General features: G+C 41.0%; 1 protein-coding gene across 1 annotated transcript in view; it reads right to left on the bottom strand.

Annotated features, from left to right (window-relative positions):
• The window catches only part of cdh13 (cadherin 13, H-cadherin (heart)), a 396,226-nt gene that overhangs the window by 111,857 nt on the left and 266,780 nt on the right, over window positions 1–17,589 (bottom strand). Inside the window, exon 8 of the mRNA XM_084932749.1 lies at window positions 3,313–3,491. Coding sequence (XP_084788875.1) covers window positions 3,313–3,491 — 179 coding nt within the window. The remainder of the gene's footprint in view (window positions 1–3,312; window positions 3,492–17,589) is intronic.

The raw sequence follows: 17,589 nt of genomic DNA, 5'->3' as shown, positions 1-17,589 counted from the left end.
TGAAAATTGGCACCTCCAAGCCTGAGGCCATGGTCCTCAGCCGAAAAAGGGTGGCGTTCTCAGTCAGGATTGGGGGACGAGTTGCCACCCCAAGTGGAGGAGTATCTCAGGGGCTTGTTGACTGAGGGGAGAGGGGAGCGTGACATCGACAGACGGATTGGTGCTGCAGCTGTCGTGATGCAGACGCTGCACTGGTGAAACGAGCTGAGTGTAAAAGCGAAGCTCTCAATTTAACGGCCAACCTATGTCCCTACGGTCATCTGTGGTCACGAGCTCTGGGTAGTGACTGAAAGGAGAACATCCGTTAGATGTTCTGGGAATCTGTCACTGTGGGAGGCCCCAGGGCAGACCCAGGACATGCTGGAGAGATTATAACTCTGAGCTCTCCTGGGAGAGGGAGGTCTGGGCTGCTCTGCCTTGGCCGCTGCCCCGCCAGCAGCCTAAGCCTAATGCTAAAGATGCCCCAGATGGATGGAAATGTATTGCAAATCATTTTCAGCGTGATTTTATTTGTTTCGAAAAGCTTTGTCCACTAACTAGAAGCATTTTATTTTATAAAATATCGAGTTTTATGATGAGCACATATTTATATATGCTGTGACTTACAGCTCTAAGACAGAAAACTGGTAGGTCAGACTCTAGATCCAGTCCTTCACAGCAAAAAGAGCCAAAGCAGTACACCTGATTAAAATTCAGATGTGATTTTGAAGAGAAAGGGAGATTTCAGTGCACCCCTTCCTGCCGTCCACCACCTTTGCAGGTTTCTTTGCTTTTTTCTGATTCAAATTTCTTTAAAAATAATGTGCTGCAGTACAGCTGTGACAACGGGAGGCAGTGCATGAAAGCACAGCTGACTGATGAAACTATGGTTAGACTGATAAATGAGATAGTGAGATTATTTTTTGTGCAGGATGAAGGATCAGCAGGAAGATGTGCGCAGCATGAAGCGCCACTATCTCACAAGGTGTTTTGTTTTCTCTGAACAGATAATTTATTAATTTAAGCTTATCTGAGCTATTCTTACCGACAAACACTCATAGATGTGCATGCTGAATCGCACAGAGGAAGAAAACACATCAACAGTCTCATGCTCGCCTTCATGGAGACTAAGGAAGGTGGAACCCTGTATTGATTAGCATCCAGTGACGTGTGCAGTTTTGATGTGTACCGTACGAATAGTGCTTTAATCTTGTAGTAACTGCACTCTGCACGGCCCTGCTTCGGAGGACAGCAGGTGAAGAGGGACATTTTTGCAATGCAGACTCATTAACAGTGATTTCCATGTAAATCCAGTGAAAAATAGAAAAGATCAAAGAGTTTTTGTAACTTAAGAAAATGGCCTCATCCCTGCAGCATTACCAGCCGTCAGAAATTACAGCCTGCCATTGATCCAACAACCTCGCGTGTCAGAATAATATTAGACGGCAAGGGGAGACATGTCTACAATAAAGTGAGGAGAAAAACAGAGAGCGCTGGAATAAATGTGCATATCAAGACAGGATTTTACGCCTCAGAGAAAGCACTAGAGGGAAAATCAAACTGATTTCAATGTGACAAAATTGATTTTCCAATTTTCTCCGGATTGCTTTTTGCTTCCCTGGGGCAGGTGAGGTGTCTATCCAAATACACTTATAGCGCCACCTGAATCATGTTTGAGAAATTTGAAGAACATAGGGAATATTTTTGTTTCTCCTATCCATTTGGTGTTTTGCCTTTGTTGCAAAGCAAAATATTGCAGACATACAAAAGACATACTGTATTTAAAAACTATATTGGCAGATGGAGCTAAAGAGCATCGAGCTGGCGTCAGAGTCATGACGACGTGCTAAAGTGGCTGCGTCTAAATTTCGTCAGACCTCGATGTGGACAGTTTTAAGGTACCCTTTCTGCTCTTCCATCTGCTTTTCTTTTCAATCATATATGTTGTTTTAGGCTTTTCATGTGACTATTAATACCACAAAGAGCTCTCACATACATATATGTGTCATGATTTGTTTATTATAGAAATAAAGTTGTTTCACTTCTTTTTCTTTGAGCCCATTTAAACGTTTTCGAGGACTCTGACGATCCTGCACGGCAGCATAAAACTGACTCATTGCTTCAAACATCAAAACACTTGAATGCTATGCTCTCTTTCACACGACTTCTTAGAATCCTTCCCCCCGAGTCCAAGTTCTTTAACATTTGTTGATCAAAATAAGTGCAAATCAAACACAAATATACATGTGCGTTACATGATCTTTTCAAAAACCTATAACCTATCATGCACATGGACAAATGCAGTATTAATGACCACCAAGGTGTTAAAGCTTAAAGCTGAAATAATTGTATTTCCAACTGGACTTCAGCTTTACATATGGACGCGAGTTAGTTTGAGTCGCGTTACTGGTTATTTTACAGTACATGCTACGAAATTCAGGAGTTTAAAAATGAAGAGAAAAGGTGAAAAATTCTGCCTTCTTCAAAGGCATTCAGCTGCTTTTTTGAACATTAGCCTGTTAGTGGTGTAATAAATCTTGGCTGCAGACATTGGAGAAGCAGTGTTATTGTTGCTGTTTTTTCTACACTCTACTGGAGCATTATCTTTTGAAATATCCTGGAAGTCTCACTTTCATCCTCCTATTACACCAGGAAAAACCACCAGCTGTGTATCTCTTGGATGATTTCTTATTCACCTCACAAAAGCAGCGACACTGCACACTGCATCGATTACATCTCATTTCATCCTACTTTTAATTAATTAGGCTTCTATTAAACAGTCTACTGTAGCTCAGGGATTGGCTCATCACAGCAGTTAGTCACCACGGCTCCAACAGTTCCGGATGGGAGGTTTTTAGCTTTCGGGATGTTGGACACCACCAGAGTCGACGGATGAGTGTGTATCACCTCAATTAAACTATTCGCTAAGTGTCTGACAACAGCTAATATTCCTCTTCCACCAGCGGAGCCAATCGATGTTCTGGCATTCGTCACCCTGCTGGAAAAGCAATCATCCCGTTGTGTCGCTCTGGTTTTACGGGGAAATGGAAAGGCGCTCGTCTAGCTACTGCGTCTGCTAGCTGGAACGCACCGGTGCTCCCTCACACAAAGGCACACACAAACACCGAAGTGGCTTACACGACGCACAGACACCGACTACGTGGTTTCTTGAGTCTGCCGGCAGCACAGGCGACACGTTGGGAATGAATGGATGCTTCGTTTCAGAAACTCCAGTGACACGTTTAAGCCTCGTGACCACCAACACCGCTGAGTATCGCTCGGTGCAGAGGCCCACACCACAAACACAGAAACAGATTTGCCGAGTTAACCCACCTCTCTGTCAAGTAACGTGGGAGCTATAACTGTGACAATGTCTCCTCTTTCTGCATCAATGTAGAACATGTTCGGTGAAGGTTTGTCTGGAGACTGTTTGACGATGTTGTAGCGCAGAACGGCGTTGTCTGTGTTCGGGTCGTCCGCGTCAAACGCCGTCATTGTCATCACTGTGGTTCCTGGGGACGAGATTAAAGGACCAGGCTGAGTCAGAACTGAACATTTGTCCTTACTCACTAAGAAATGAGCAAATAAGAACAACAAGAGAAACACATTTGATTAAAATACCCTGAAATCAGTCTCAGGTAAACATTTGGCAATATGTTAAACTACAGGAGTCACAGGAACTCTGCTAAATTTTTATTTTTGTTTTTACAATTCGTCTTTTTCCAACTGTGAAATGTATTTGTCATGTAGGCAAGTTCTTATTTTGACTGGTTAAAGCCGCCAGAAAAGCATGCAGGATCCAGAAACCTGCAAGAAACACTGATGGAAGGTTAACAGACACTAAACTAAGGAACGAATGGACTTTACCGTCACACGGGGAACAGACAGAGCTGGGAGGAAACACTATCAATGCAGTTACATGGGAGGAAGTAAAAGTGAATACAAATCACAGAAGACAATTAAATAGCAAGGTAAAAAAAAAAAAGCAGGAAAAAAAGGGAAAGTAAACTTAAAACAACAAAAGGAAAAAACGTGAAACTAATAAACTCGGACATAAAAAGCAAACACTGATCATATTAAAGAAATAAATACATGAAAATAAACAGAAAAGATTTAAATCAGCAGAATTTTAATATCCAAACACTCAAAACTCTAAGACCGTGACAGTATTCTGGGATGTTGTTGTGCTAGTAAAACTGAATGTAACTCACCTAATCTACAATTAACATAACATCACCTACATGATGTCTGTTATCAGCTGAATTCGATATTTTATATCGTTAGGAATCCCAAAATGATATTAATCATGGGAGTAGATGGTTGAAAAGCAATATTTCAAGCTGCTCCTGCCGTGACAGCTGCTTAAAAAGTTACCCTTTGCTATTAATGTGTTTTCTTCCTCATGTCAGCTCTAACAGCAGGGTGTACTTTATTTGGTAATGGGAAGAAAAATGGAAATCCTGCCCTCCACAGCTGAGCTAAAATAGGAGGCAATCCTTGACACACCCTCAGCCCTCAATCTCTGTCTCCTTTCGGTGATGAGATACACTCGCACCAATTCAGAGGGACACGCACTCCATCCACACATGTGCGCGAGCAGCAGCATAGATTTATGCATCCATGCATGCACACAAACTCAATCAAATATAGAGCGTACACGGTTGTGTGTCTGAACGGAGTTTTCCATTTCTCCAGTGCAGGCAGACGTGTCTATTAACTGCACTCAATCCAGTCCTCTGTGTTGTTGTTGTCCTTGGTATGAATTCAACACCACCTTGTTTCTTTTTATTTTTTGTGACGTGAAAGTATTCATTTAAATAATGGGATTGTAACATTTAGCAATATTACAATATAATAATAATTAATGACTCGAACGGTCTGGAGGATGACGTGATTATGTTTTTGGAGGTAAATGAAGACAGAAATTTATGAAGCTTTCTTTTTTGATATTGACAAACTCAGGTTTTGTGTGTTTCTTGGCAATAAATCCCTTCTGATTCTTATTTGACCCACATATTTAATAAAACGTTCCCATAAGTGCTAAATAACAGCATCGCGCTGCACGGCTCATGAGCATCGATCTCGTTTCATGCCTCTTCTTAATACCCGACAGTACTTTGCCACAGTGCATTAGCCAAACTACTCAAATAAGACACAAAAGAGCTAATGGAAAATATGCAAAGTCTACACTAAGTAAAAGTGGCTTAGGAGCAAATGTCTTTAGTCCAGTTGAAGGTAATGAAGGGCAAAGAGGTGTGACTTTTATCCATCTTGCATTTGCACTTCAAGGTGAACCTGCTAATGGTTAAGTAAACCGCTAATCCTCCCTCTGCAGTATAATTACACCGTCCCATCTCCCTCATTACCTGCACTCTGTTCCACTTCACCGTTTAGAATGAGCGCACACAAACACACATGATGGCCAACATGAGCATGCACGGTTTTGCACACAGCCACAGCAACCGGAAGCGAATTAGAGCGTTGTAAACGTCGACTAAATTGGTTATCTTGAGCAGATATCGGTGAATTATGTTCTCATTCTCCTGAAGGTCTCTTGAACGCCGCACAGTCGTACTCCGTGTTTTATGTGATGTCAGAGGCAAGCTGACCTTCTCGGTGATTACTGTCTTCATCAGATACCATAATTCCTCTCACAAATGAGCATCATGTAACCAGTATGCATTCATCAGTCCAGGATGCAACACAGCCATTAGCATCAATCAGCTGGTGATAAACATCTAGTATTCTGTAATAGGACAATGGGACTATGCTTACCTCTAACACTGATGCCTGTTAAATCATACGATACCATGTGGGCAGCGTCTGTGAAGAGTCATTGGCCTCTCTTATCAGCTTTATCCTCTAGCAGGAGCCGAGCTCAATCAATCCTAACTGCATTGGATAGCTACATGGATGTGAATGCACAGGACTGCCATTACCGCTATCACTTGAACCCATCTGCTTTGCTGCGGATGACAGCAGCTCAGACTGCATGCAGAAAAAAATCATAGAATTAAGATGGAGACTGCAGAGTGAGCGTAAACACTGTGTAATGCATTTCTATCAAGTTTCAGAATAGTGATTGGCCCAGTCCACAAAAACAGAGAAGAAGAAGCAGCGGGGCTTTGAGGTAAAAGATTAACAATACACACACGAAACCAGATACACATGTTGTGGATTGATTTCATCACACGGGCTCGTGAGACAATGTGCCGTTGCGTACAGCTAGCTCCTATATCTTTCTCAAACACCAAGGGAAATCAGCGGGGGCCGCCAGATCTGTGCTCGCCACCGGGGAACCGACAGAGTCAAAAGTCAAGATGAAGCAAGAGAACATAGACGAGACGAGACAGGAGAATAAATGTGATTTTAGTACGAGCGTGAGCTGTGTATTACACTGCATTTGCATGAACGCAAGCGATAGGAATTATTATTTTTTAGTTATTTAATATGTCCAGTGGAGATTCGAGAACCAGAAAATGGATTTAGATTAATCACAGTCAAGTGAGTGAAAAAGACTAAGAGCTGACCTTTTCTATTCTCAGGCCTGAATGAGATCAAAGAGTTCAAAGATAAATTGTGTTATCCAAAATCAATTTAATGGTACAAAGAATTAGAGCCACATATTCAGACGGAGAACGCGGTGAAGAGATGGCAGCACAGATAAGAGTGCACGAGAGTACAAAGCACGACTTCGATTTTCAAGCTGGATGTGAAAACTTTATCCACTCTGTGATGGATGCTTGTTAGAAATACTTCATAGGCACTGTCACATTATTGAAATCTGTTATATTCTTAGATAACTTCTTAATTTGAAAAAAAAAAAAAAAGATTTTTAGTAAATTTAGTGAATTAAAGGTGTTTACTGTGGTTCATTTGTCGTCTTTAAATGCCACCATGACGGTAACGATGCTGAAGGCATAATATTAACGTCATTCGCAGTGGTCACAGTTGTTTTGTGGGTCACATGATGAATCTGACCGACTGTGTGATTATTAACTTAAAGCTGAAACGAACAGAAAACTCTCTAATCTTGTGCATCTTCTTCTTCCCTGCTTCATTTTAAAGCCCACACCTTTCTCTTGTCATCCTCTCCCTGCCCTCACGTCTGCAGGTCCCAGCGCTCTTCATGCCAGCCCCGCCTACTCACTTGTCAAACAAATATACACACACACACTTTTGCCGTACTCCTCATTATTTGCCTCCTTGTCTCCGTTCCCCTTGTGTGTTCATAACATTCTAGCTTTTTATTGTCTTGTTATTTTGTTTTTTGCTTTGTCACTAACTGTGTTTTTCTGCACTGGACTGATCTTCTGCATTTGACCTTTTGAACTGTCAGTGTGGCCCCTCCTCTTTTTTTAACATTACTTTAACTCACATTTGTATCCACAGTCCTGTGAACAGCACTGTGGATACACTTGTGAGTATTTGCCCCCATCCTGATCTCTTAGTTGTTTTGCATATTTGTCATACTTACTTTTATTTTGTGGCATTCAGAGGTGTCCTGCTGCATAATGCAGCAGACAACGTGATGACTGGATACTGTCCTTCAGGTCTCCTGCAGACCTGGACCGTCACACTACCATCACCCTGTTGGATTCTAATCAGAGCATTATCATTCCCAATGCATAACATATGACGATTTGTCACATTCGTCATGTTACGCGTTGGGTTGAGAACGTGTTGCTTCTAAAATGATGGATGTTTGTTTTTTTTATGAAATTCTCTGTTAGTTTTAAGTCAGATGTAACGGGACTGAAGCCTTCCAAAAAGTTAAACTTCATCGGTGCACAGAATTCACAATTCCCAATCAGCAGTGGTTTTCACCTTGAAACTCTCCCACAGATGTCATTTTTCCACTAGTGTCTCTGGTGCTGTTGATCATGAACACTGACCTTGGCTGAGATATGTGAGGCCTTTGGTGCTTGTTCTGGATTGTTTTGCGACTGCCTGGATGAGTCGTTGCTGCGCTCTTGGAGTGTTTGTGGTCGGCCACACACTCCTGGGAACAGTCCTCGCTGTTACAAGTCTTCTCTATTTCTGGACAACAGCTCTCACTGCTGTTTGCTAAAGCCTGCTTTAGTTTCACAGTTTAGTTTAACTAAGTCAAAATGTCTGTGAGAGCAAAACGTCACTTTGGATGTACATTTGGTTCCAGGAGAAAAAGGCTTACAGTTTTCTGTTCTTGTTCACAGAATATCTTATTTCTATATTAAGTCAATAGTTTTGAAAGAGGTTCAAGCACACTGGTGAAACAGGTGGCAGCAGATCTGTCTGCTTGAACTCTTCAGGAATCTTCTTCACTATATCTACATATCTACCCTATTTGCTCTTCATGGTGTCATTTTTAAACCTGCCATTTGAATGAGATGAATGCAAATATCTTATTTTTGTCAGTTCGTAACACGCTTACAATGCACGTGGTGCAATAATCTGACTTATATTCAATACAATAACCATATTAGTGAGTGAAGACTTTGCTGTTGATGAAGATCGTATAATAAGTAATAAGGTGTAAAACTGATTATTGATTCGTGTTCTGCGGTGTTTGTGTTTCTTGTGAAAAAGTGTGTGCAACAGTATGGAAGCCCGTTTCCGCCACTAAATAAAAACAAAACAGCTAGTATCCATAACTCGAAATTTCGAGTTACTTTTCTCAAAATTTCGAGTTAGCTCTGCCAATCAAAAATATAGGTGAATGAGGTCGCTTTCTTGTTACCCGGAAGCATATGGCGCAGAGGAACGCGCACTCAAAAACGGATCCCAACAAATTGGCGCTTTCGCGAGTACGTTTGCTGATAGTAACACCATGTGATTCAGCTAATAACACAGGGATTTCATCATTTGTGAAGCCAGGCTGAAAACACTCAGCAATCTGTGCATTCACGACTGGATGTAATACCGGTAGCTTAGCTGTAGCATTTGTAGCTGAGGGCTTCAGCTTCCGGGTAACAAGGAAATGACGTCATTCACGTAGATTACTGATTGGCAGCGCTAACTCGAAATTTCGAGTTACTTTTCTCAAAATTTCGAGTTAATAAATCGAAATTTCGAGTTAATAAATCGAAATTTTGAGAAAGTAACTCGAAATTTTGAGTTAATATGTCGAAATTTCGAGAAAGTAACTCAGAATTTCGAGAAAATAACTCGAAATTTTGAGTTATGGATCTTTTTTTTTTTTTTTTGTGGCGGAAACGGGCTTCCATACAACAGGCCTCAAGTGCACACATGTTTTATTTTGTTTATGCTATTTGTATATGTACAGCACTTTGTGAACCCTGGTTTTATGTTAAAGTGCTTCATAAATAAAGCTGCTATGGTACAATACTGTTGTGTTTCCTGCTGTTCTTCTTTAAACACACATTTGTTATATTTTGCTCTCTCATTAAGCTGATTTGTACAGCACGCTCTTATAAAGCACCATTAGCGCTGCACCACCTCCTTCCCAGCTCATTTATTCCACTGGACTTCACCTGCTTACTTACTTGCCTGGTTGCCTACGTGGCACACTGCCATCTGTCTTCACTGCAGTTGTTGTAGCCTCCTGTCAGAGATGGACACTTGCTAAACATATTTCTCACGTGCCATATCTACCACACAGATAACTGTCATGTTTGCTGTGTGCGGCTGGCAGAAAAGGAGCCTGAATGCAGACTCGCGGAGGCAGAGATAAACTCAAAAAACTCAGCTTGATTGCTGGAAGCTGGAATACAAAACTAAGCTGGAAATATACATTAAATGAAACGGCTAGACAAGCAGGTAAGACACGCAGCGAGGGATGAGGGAGAAAACAAAAGGCTTAAATACACAAGGAAACACATGGGACACAGCTGGAGCTACTCTGGGGGAGGACGCGAAGCTGAACACATGAGACGAGGTACCTTCAAAGTAAGAGAAGCAACCAGAACATGGCGTACACAGACAGGAGACTACCAAAGTAAAACAGGAAGTAACAGGAACACACACACAGACATCACTGGGGAAAATAGACAACGCAGGAAACACACAGGGCCAACTAAACACCAGGAATACTAAGTATAGTTAAGGGAGCTAAAAATACCAAAACTAAATAATAGAAACACTAAATCAAAGAATATAGATGATCAAAACCAGACCCAGGAACCCTAACAATAACAAATTGATGCAAAAACAGCTCCTTAATTATCCTAATTAGGCTTTTTGCTTCACTAAAGCATGAAGGAGGGAACAAGACCTCATTTTTTAAGCAATAGCATTTTCATTATTTATTTTTTTTGACATCGGGTTCGTTTTCACTCGTTTTCAGTCCGTGTATCTGTGCATTGTCAGAGTAATGTTTGTTTGTCACTTAACACTGACCTGTTATGACAGTCCTGGGTTTTCGACCCAGCACGGTGTGTTTCTTGGACTCCTCGGTGCTATCGATCATTAATTCTTCAGTCTGAGTCGTAGTTGTTGAGTTTTCAGCTCGGTGCTTCTGTTCCACTCACTGCTGTGTTAACAGTATTTTTCTTTGCAGCTTACCCTGCCCTCCCCTGTGTCTGCAGGCACTCCACGGCCCTCTTTCATAGGAGCTGCATTTCAGCCAGTGCTGTTGTGGATCTTGTCAAATTTGATGAAATTATAAATGCAGAATCGTCACATCGTCACAATTTTGATACACTATGCAACACCATGTGGAAAATATCTGATTGACAAGGAGTTTGTTCTTCATCATGGCAGTGATCTTCACAGAGTGTTAAAAATCAAGAAGATCATAACAAATACTGACTTTGGAGCTCGTTACAAACTCGATTTTGCATAAATCACTGCAGCGATTTTCCATTTTCTGTAAAGTTATAAATGACCTTTTAAATTTTGTGTGTTCTTGCTTTAATCTTCATGAAGACCCCAGAAAAGAAAATAGTTGCTTTAAAATCATTAATGAACTCTAAAGTACGGAGGCCTATCTCCCCTCACCACACTCCCTGCCGGTGGCTGATGCCCTCAGACGTTGGTGTGTTGGTGGTCCTTGTCGTCTGGGGCTGGGCGCTCATGCATGTACCGGCTCACTCCTGGTGGCCGATTGGCGGGGCCGGGCGCCTGTGGCCCGGCTGGGCTCCTTCCGGGGGGTGGGACGCCCTCAGGCCTCTGGGCCTGAAGCTCGGTCCTCTCTGGCACAGCTGGCTGCCGGCAGAGCCCGCGGGCACGCCACTGCAACCCCCTCTGGCCTCTGCTCCGTAGCTGCGGGGTGACCTCTCGTTTGGGGCTCTACCCAGCTCTTCCCAGGAGGGTGGCACGGTTCCCCCCCCCTTTGGTGGTCCTCCTCGGGTCCTTGTACTCTGGGGCCTCTGGATGTCGGGGGCCTGGATCTCCTCCATACCTGCTTCATACCCTGGTGGACGGGGCTATGGCTCCCCACACTCCCTAGCAGATCGTTACATGGAGAAACCTTTGGAATACAAGCATGCTGATCCACACAGGTATGCACACAGGTGTACACACGGGTGTTCACAGACGCGGACTACACCTTTCTTGGCTGCTGCCTCAAAGCACATTGTGCGCTGTCTATCTTGCGTGCTGCACAATATCGTTTATTATTTAGTATCTACTGTTATCTACTGCTAGCTAGTTTATTGTGATGGTGCTGTTTTTATTATGTTGCTCTTTGTTGTTTGCTTTCTCTTCTGTTTTTTTTCTCCATACAGGTGATCCAGGTGTTTTGTTTGTTTGTTTGTTTTCTTTCTTCCCCCCCTTCTCACCGTCTCTTCTCCCCTTTGGTTTTCTTTCTCTCCCTCTCTTTCTTTCATTCTTTCTCCCTGTCCTATCCCCCAGTCACGTCTGTCCCGTTTGTAGCAACCGAAAATAAAATAAATTCATAATTATAATAAAGGTCAATCAAATGGACCAATATGGCAAGGCCATGATGATCCACTTGGTAAAATAAATTCGCTTGGCATCTTTCTTGGCCTTAAGACAACAATTCTGATGGCTAAAGATCCAAACGGGACACCAAAAAAAAAAAAAAAAAGAAATCATTAATGAAAAGTCAAAAATGAAATCTAATGCCATCGAGTCAGTAAAAGGTTTCTGTGGTTCAAGCTATTTTTCCTCTGCCAACCAATTCCTGGTTTTCAAATCCCGACCTCCCTGCGTGGAAAGCAATTTAAACTTGTTTACGGCTCTGAGTGTACAGGACAACGTTTCCCACTGTGTGGAGATCTATTTGTAACTTGATTTCAGTTTTAATATTTTTCTCATTTGCGACATAAATGTTGATAGGAATCAATATTTATAGCTGGGAAATGAAGCGACTGTTGTTTTCCAAAAGTTTGACAATTCAGTTGGTCAAAAACTTCTCAGATTAAATGAATTCTGGAGCAATAAGAGCAGCAGCTGAAGCCGGAGATGTGCAAAGCTGTTGTGGAGCTGTGCTGCACGTAAACTAAATATGAGATAATGAGCCCCAAGCTGACAGCCGAGTAAATGGAGTGAAATACAGTCCAGCTGCCCTCTCCTGCCTCTTTTACAATGCAATTTCTCCATCCCATCTTTTCAGCCAGTATCGGCTCAGACTGCAACTGGATCACTGGTTGAAGCCAAATTATAAACAATTCATTGGGGATACGAGCGCTGAGAAAAGAAGAACAAAGCACAAATATTCTGCATCATCTGGACAGGACCATAAAATGTGTTTTCCAGTGCTTACGTACAGGTTAGAGCAGCGGTCTCCAACCTTTTTTGCGCCACGGACCGGTTTATGCCCGACAACATTTTCACGGACCGGCCTTTAAGGTGTCGCGGATAAATACAACAAAATAAAACCAGTACCGGTACCGAAAAAAAGAAGATTTATTCATAACACACGTGAAAAGACCCAGGAAAACCGAGTAAACGATAAAACGATAACAAAATAACGCTGAAAACCGATAAAAACCCTGAAAACTATACATTTCACACCTGAGCCTCACCTCTCGCGGCCCGGTACCAAACGACTCACAGACCGGTACCTGTCCGAGGCCCGGGGGTTGGGGACCGCTGGGTTAGAGTGATTGACAGGCAGGCCGGGGCCTTTATTCACCCCTCCCAGTCATACCGGGGGGACACAGAGGCTAATAGGACTAAATAACTCTAAACTAATGAACAGAATATCCTTCCAAACAAGCTCAGTCTACACAATGACAATCAACGCTTGGTAATGATATCTAATCTTAACTCAATAATTGAAAAAGTAAATGAAGTGTATGAAATTATTTACAAAGAAATACAAATGACTGAGAGAAACTTGGCATTAAGCTGCAATAGTGTCATTTATAAAACCCACTTATCTTCAGTTTTTAATTTAAGTATTACATAATGTAGAAACAGTTATTAATAAACTATTTGTTTTCATAGCAGAGAAATCATTTTACTTGTTTATAAAGTTTTCTGGTAAACTTAGATGCATCCCAGCATGTTCCCATAAATCAGCACCATTCATGGTCTCAGCATATAGACTGTTATTAGAAAATGGGACAGGGCGTAGCTACAGCCAGGAGATGCTCTGTCTGCATCACTTCTTTAATCATGAAAGATCATCTGGTCAGCAGCTAATAAGACAGACCTTAACAGACTTCAGTTAGTCCAGAATAAGGCGGCCAGATTAGTGTTGAGATGTTCACACTATACCAGTATCAATAAAATGCATAATAAACGTTTTGGGCTTCCTGTCCAAGCTAAATTACACCCAGGCTTACTTTTATTAATAAAGAGAATAATACTGTTAAACACACCACGTTTGTTCTCTGCTCGGCTGCAGTATCCAGATGAAATACATAATTTATAACAAAGCGCAATTTAGTAATTCCTCGAGCCAAAAGTAACTGAACTAGGTAACTGAAAAACTCTGTTATATTCAGAGCATCTTTTAAGTGGAATAAACTGCCTTATCCAATTAGAGAACTAGCTGATATTCATAATTTAAAAAACAAACATTTAAAAGCCTTTTTACACAGTTTTTAATTATTGTAAATATTGTAAGTGGGCAAAGCTGTGAACTGTTTTTGATTCTTGGGTGTCGTGCCTCAATGATATTGATATTTGCGTGCTTACATTTTTACAACTATAAAACCTCGCACAATTTTTGCATCTACTTTATTGTGCAATGTTTTATTAGATTATACTTGATGACTTGGGGCCCAGGAAGAGTAGCAACCACTACTGTGGAAGCTAATGGGGTTACTTTTATATAAATAAATAAGCACGACAGACAAGATCCTGAGACGACCAAACTCAATCTAAAAAAGTGACAAACAGCAGCCCTGGAGAACATCAGCGTCCACTTTTTTCTGGCAGTGCAAACGAGGCTCTCACTATAGTGTATAAGGACCAAAACAAGACTACAAGCAACTAAAACTACATACAAATTGTTGATTTGCCACATTTGATGCTCAGGACACGCTGGCTGTGACAGGAGGACACAGTTAGTCTGTGATTCAGGAGCAAAGAAAAACCTTTGCAGCATCAAAGGAGGATCATTCGCTTCCCTGAAGGCCCAACCAGCGACTGTTGTTTTCTGTTGTCTTTTGATTAAACAACAGAGGTCAGGTTTTTGTTTCATAAAGTCATTTGTGTGCACTTTGGAGCTTAGCTTTGTTTTCTTTGGTCTATAGGCTCAGTCTGAAGTTTTGGATCTGACTGTTAATCTGCCGTCGACCCAAAACAAACAGTACTTCTTGCTACTTCTTGTGGCTGCTTGGGGAAGTTAATGCCTCTTCCATGTTATGACCTGAAGATGGGTCGCAGCAACTGTGATAAATGACAAAAATACCCTAATTTGTGCTGATATTATGTTAGAGGAAATCACTGGGTTGTTAATTTAGGTTGATTTGAGATGAGGCACAAATGGGAATCTTTGAAAGTAGTTAATGAAGGTTTTTTTTGGTAAATCTGAGCAGGGGACGAATCTACTGAGGACATTTTTTAATGAAGATGCAGGTATGAATTAATAGATTTGAAGACACAAGTACTCGTGATGGAAGTGAATAAATCCGATTGTTACGCATAATTCTGCCAAATAAAATCTAGAAATCACTTTCTCTCACAACAGCTCCCAGCAGTCAAAACCAACATCAGACCACACGTTCATATTTTTGTGACTGAGTGATAATTACACACCACCTCCAAAACCACCAGTTTCAGGAGTTCAATCAAACTGTTTCCTAACAGGACGTCAACGTTCGACAGCAGAACTCACACTGTGTCGTAAACACTCTTTGATTCTGCTCAAGTAAAATGTCCCAATTATTCCAACCTATCAGAAAGATTAAGTCAGAATTTTAAAGAGTTTTATAAAGCTGAGGCTTAACTCTAACCTGCCATCAGCTCCTCCATCCGGTACGACTCGCTGAAAGTAAGGAATCAGTTACTTACAGTGTTTTACACTTTTTCTCAAAATGTTTCAATTAGAGCTGGGCGATAGAACGATAACGATATGTATTGCGAAATAACTTTTTCTCGATAGAAAAATTAAACTATTGCGATAGACCTCACCGCTCTTGTCCTCTTAAAAAAAAGAAGAACAGCCAATCCAAATTAAGTAGCGCAGAGCCGAACCAATCACAGCCGCAGCGTCACGTCACGTGACTTGTTACGTACAGCACAAGTGCCAAGCCGCACACGTGTATTTGTTTGGGAAGCAGCCAGCCGCCGTGCCGCCCGGGTAATGGAGGAAATGAGTGCGCCGACTAGAGAAAAATCAACCGAGAGCGTGACCGAAGGTTGAAGTTCCGTAGTGTGAAGGTATTTCTGCTATTTCAAGTCTGACAAAAAACAGAGTAGCGCGCACTGTAAATTGTGACGAAAGCAAGTCTGGAAATACAATAAAGCGGTGCAGCTCAATCTGTGACTGGAAGCGCTAATTCGTCATTTGGCTTTTGTCAGACTAAAGTACCTGTTAAAACTGTTTGAAAAGCTCAGCTATACAACAAGGAGAGATGGAGAATTTCCTTTTAGTTCTCAGTTTATTTGATATTGACAAAAGTTAGTTAATTTTGTCTGTTCTTCTGTAAAACAAACTAAGATTTATTTTTAGAATTAATATTTTGTTTCTAAGTGGAATTGACAATTTAGCAGCCTGTTTCGTTTGTTCTATTTTGAAACTTAAACGCTTTAGCGGCTGCCTTTTGTGTAGTTTGCAATATTTGCCTTTATTTATCTGAAAAAGTCTCACGTTCCTTAATCACATCTACCCTGTTGAACTTATTATGGGAAATAAATATTTAAATCAAAACAAGCTGCTGATTATTTCACATTTTACTTGTGAGCAACGGCACATTTAAATCTTACAAATATAGTTATTTGGCTTATATCGTGATATATATCGTTATCGCCTGAAATGAAAAAAACATATCGTGATATGAAAAAATCTTATATCGCCCAGCTCTAGTGTAAATATAATTACAGCTTTATTGCTTCACTTGGTTTGTCTATTTGTTTTGTATTTCACATTCTGTGTTGTACTATTTTTCATTAAAAAGTACAATATTATTATTATTATTTCTTATTATTTATTGTTTCTACATCATTGAACAACTGCTGTTATTTATATCTCTTTACGTTTATTTAACAGTGAATACTGATTGTTCCTCCACACAGTTCTTTTCTTTAGTGACTTCTTTCCACTCGGGCTGAATAAAGTGTCAAAGCTAAAACTAATATCATTTGCATTTTGTGTCTGAACCTCGCCTCCAGTGATGCCCCAAGTCACTCAAATTCTATTTCTTGAAGCTACACAATCACATTTATCCATTTTAGCAGCACACACTGTTTGCAGAGATAAAGCTTTTGGCAGTTTTGTGTCAGTCACACCACCTGAGTCGCAGGGTCTTTGAATTCAGGAAAAAAGAAACAAAAACACCTCATAAAAATACCGAACGATATTCAGACATCTTATAGGGTTAATAACAAATATACAACTTGATTTAGGGGACTTGTTTGTTTTCCTTTCTTAAGAAGATCAAATGATTTTGTCCCATCCACAACTTGTAGATATAAAGTATTTTTGGGGAGTTTAACGAGAGCTTTCTCATTTAGAATAAAGTGGAGCTCACTACACTCCTCTTCCATTTGCATATATTTTGCTCATCCCCTCGTCTCCTGCCAGCATAATGAATGCTGCAGGTTCCATGAAGGAGTCAAATGTCAGGCCCTGAGGCTGGAAGACACTCCGCAGAGCATAATGACCAGCTGAACCATCTTCTTTCATGACCCCAAACAGAGCAGAGAGGAAGCGAGTGGAGAGAAAAGTCAACTAAATGGGAGAGAAAGGAGAGGGAAAGAATTACAAATGTCAGACCGTGCGGTCAAGAACCTCATAGTAATGGAGAGAAAAAGAAAAAAGGATAAACAACTATTTTTTGAAGCACCACAAAGACATAAATATGTAAATGAGAAAAGAGAGATATAAAGAAGGAAAGCGAATGGTAGAAAAAGGAGGACAAAACTGGTTAGAAGCAGAATGGAGGCTTGAAGGGAAGAGACAAGGAAGCTAAACACTGGTCAAGAAAAACAAATGTGGTCACTGAACAACGTGGGCGGTTGAGGGTTAACGAAATGTGATATTTTAAGAATGCATCAGCTGTGTATAACGCACGTTTGCAACACTAATCAGGA

This window comes from Perissodus microlepis, chromosome 7 (assembly GCF_051167445.1).
Source record: "Perissodus microlepis isolate ML-2025 ecotype Zambia chromosome 7, ASM5116744v1, whole genome shotgun sequence".
NCBI classification, from domain to species: domain Eukaryota; kingdom Metazoa; phylum Chordata; class Actinopteri; order Cichliformes; family Cichlidae; genus Perissodus; species Perissodus microlepis.
This window is presented reverse-complemented; position numbering and strand designations above follow the sequence as displayed.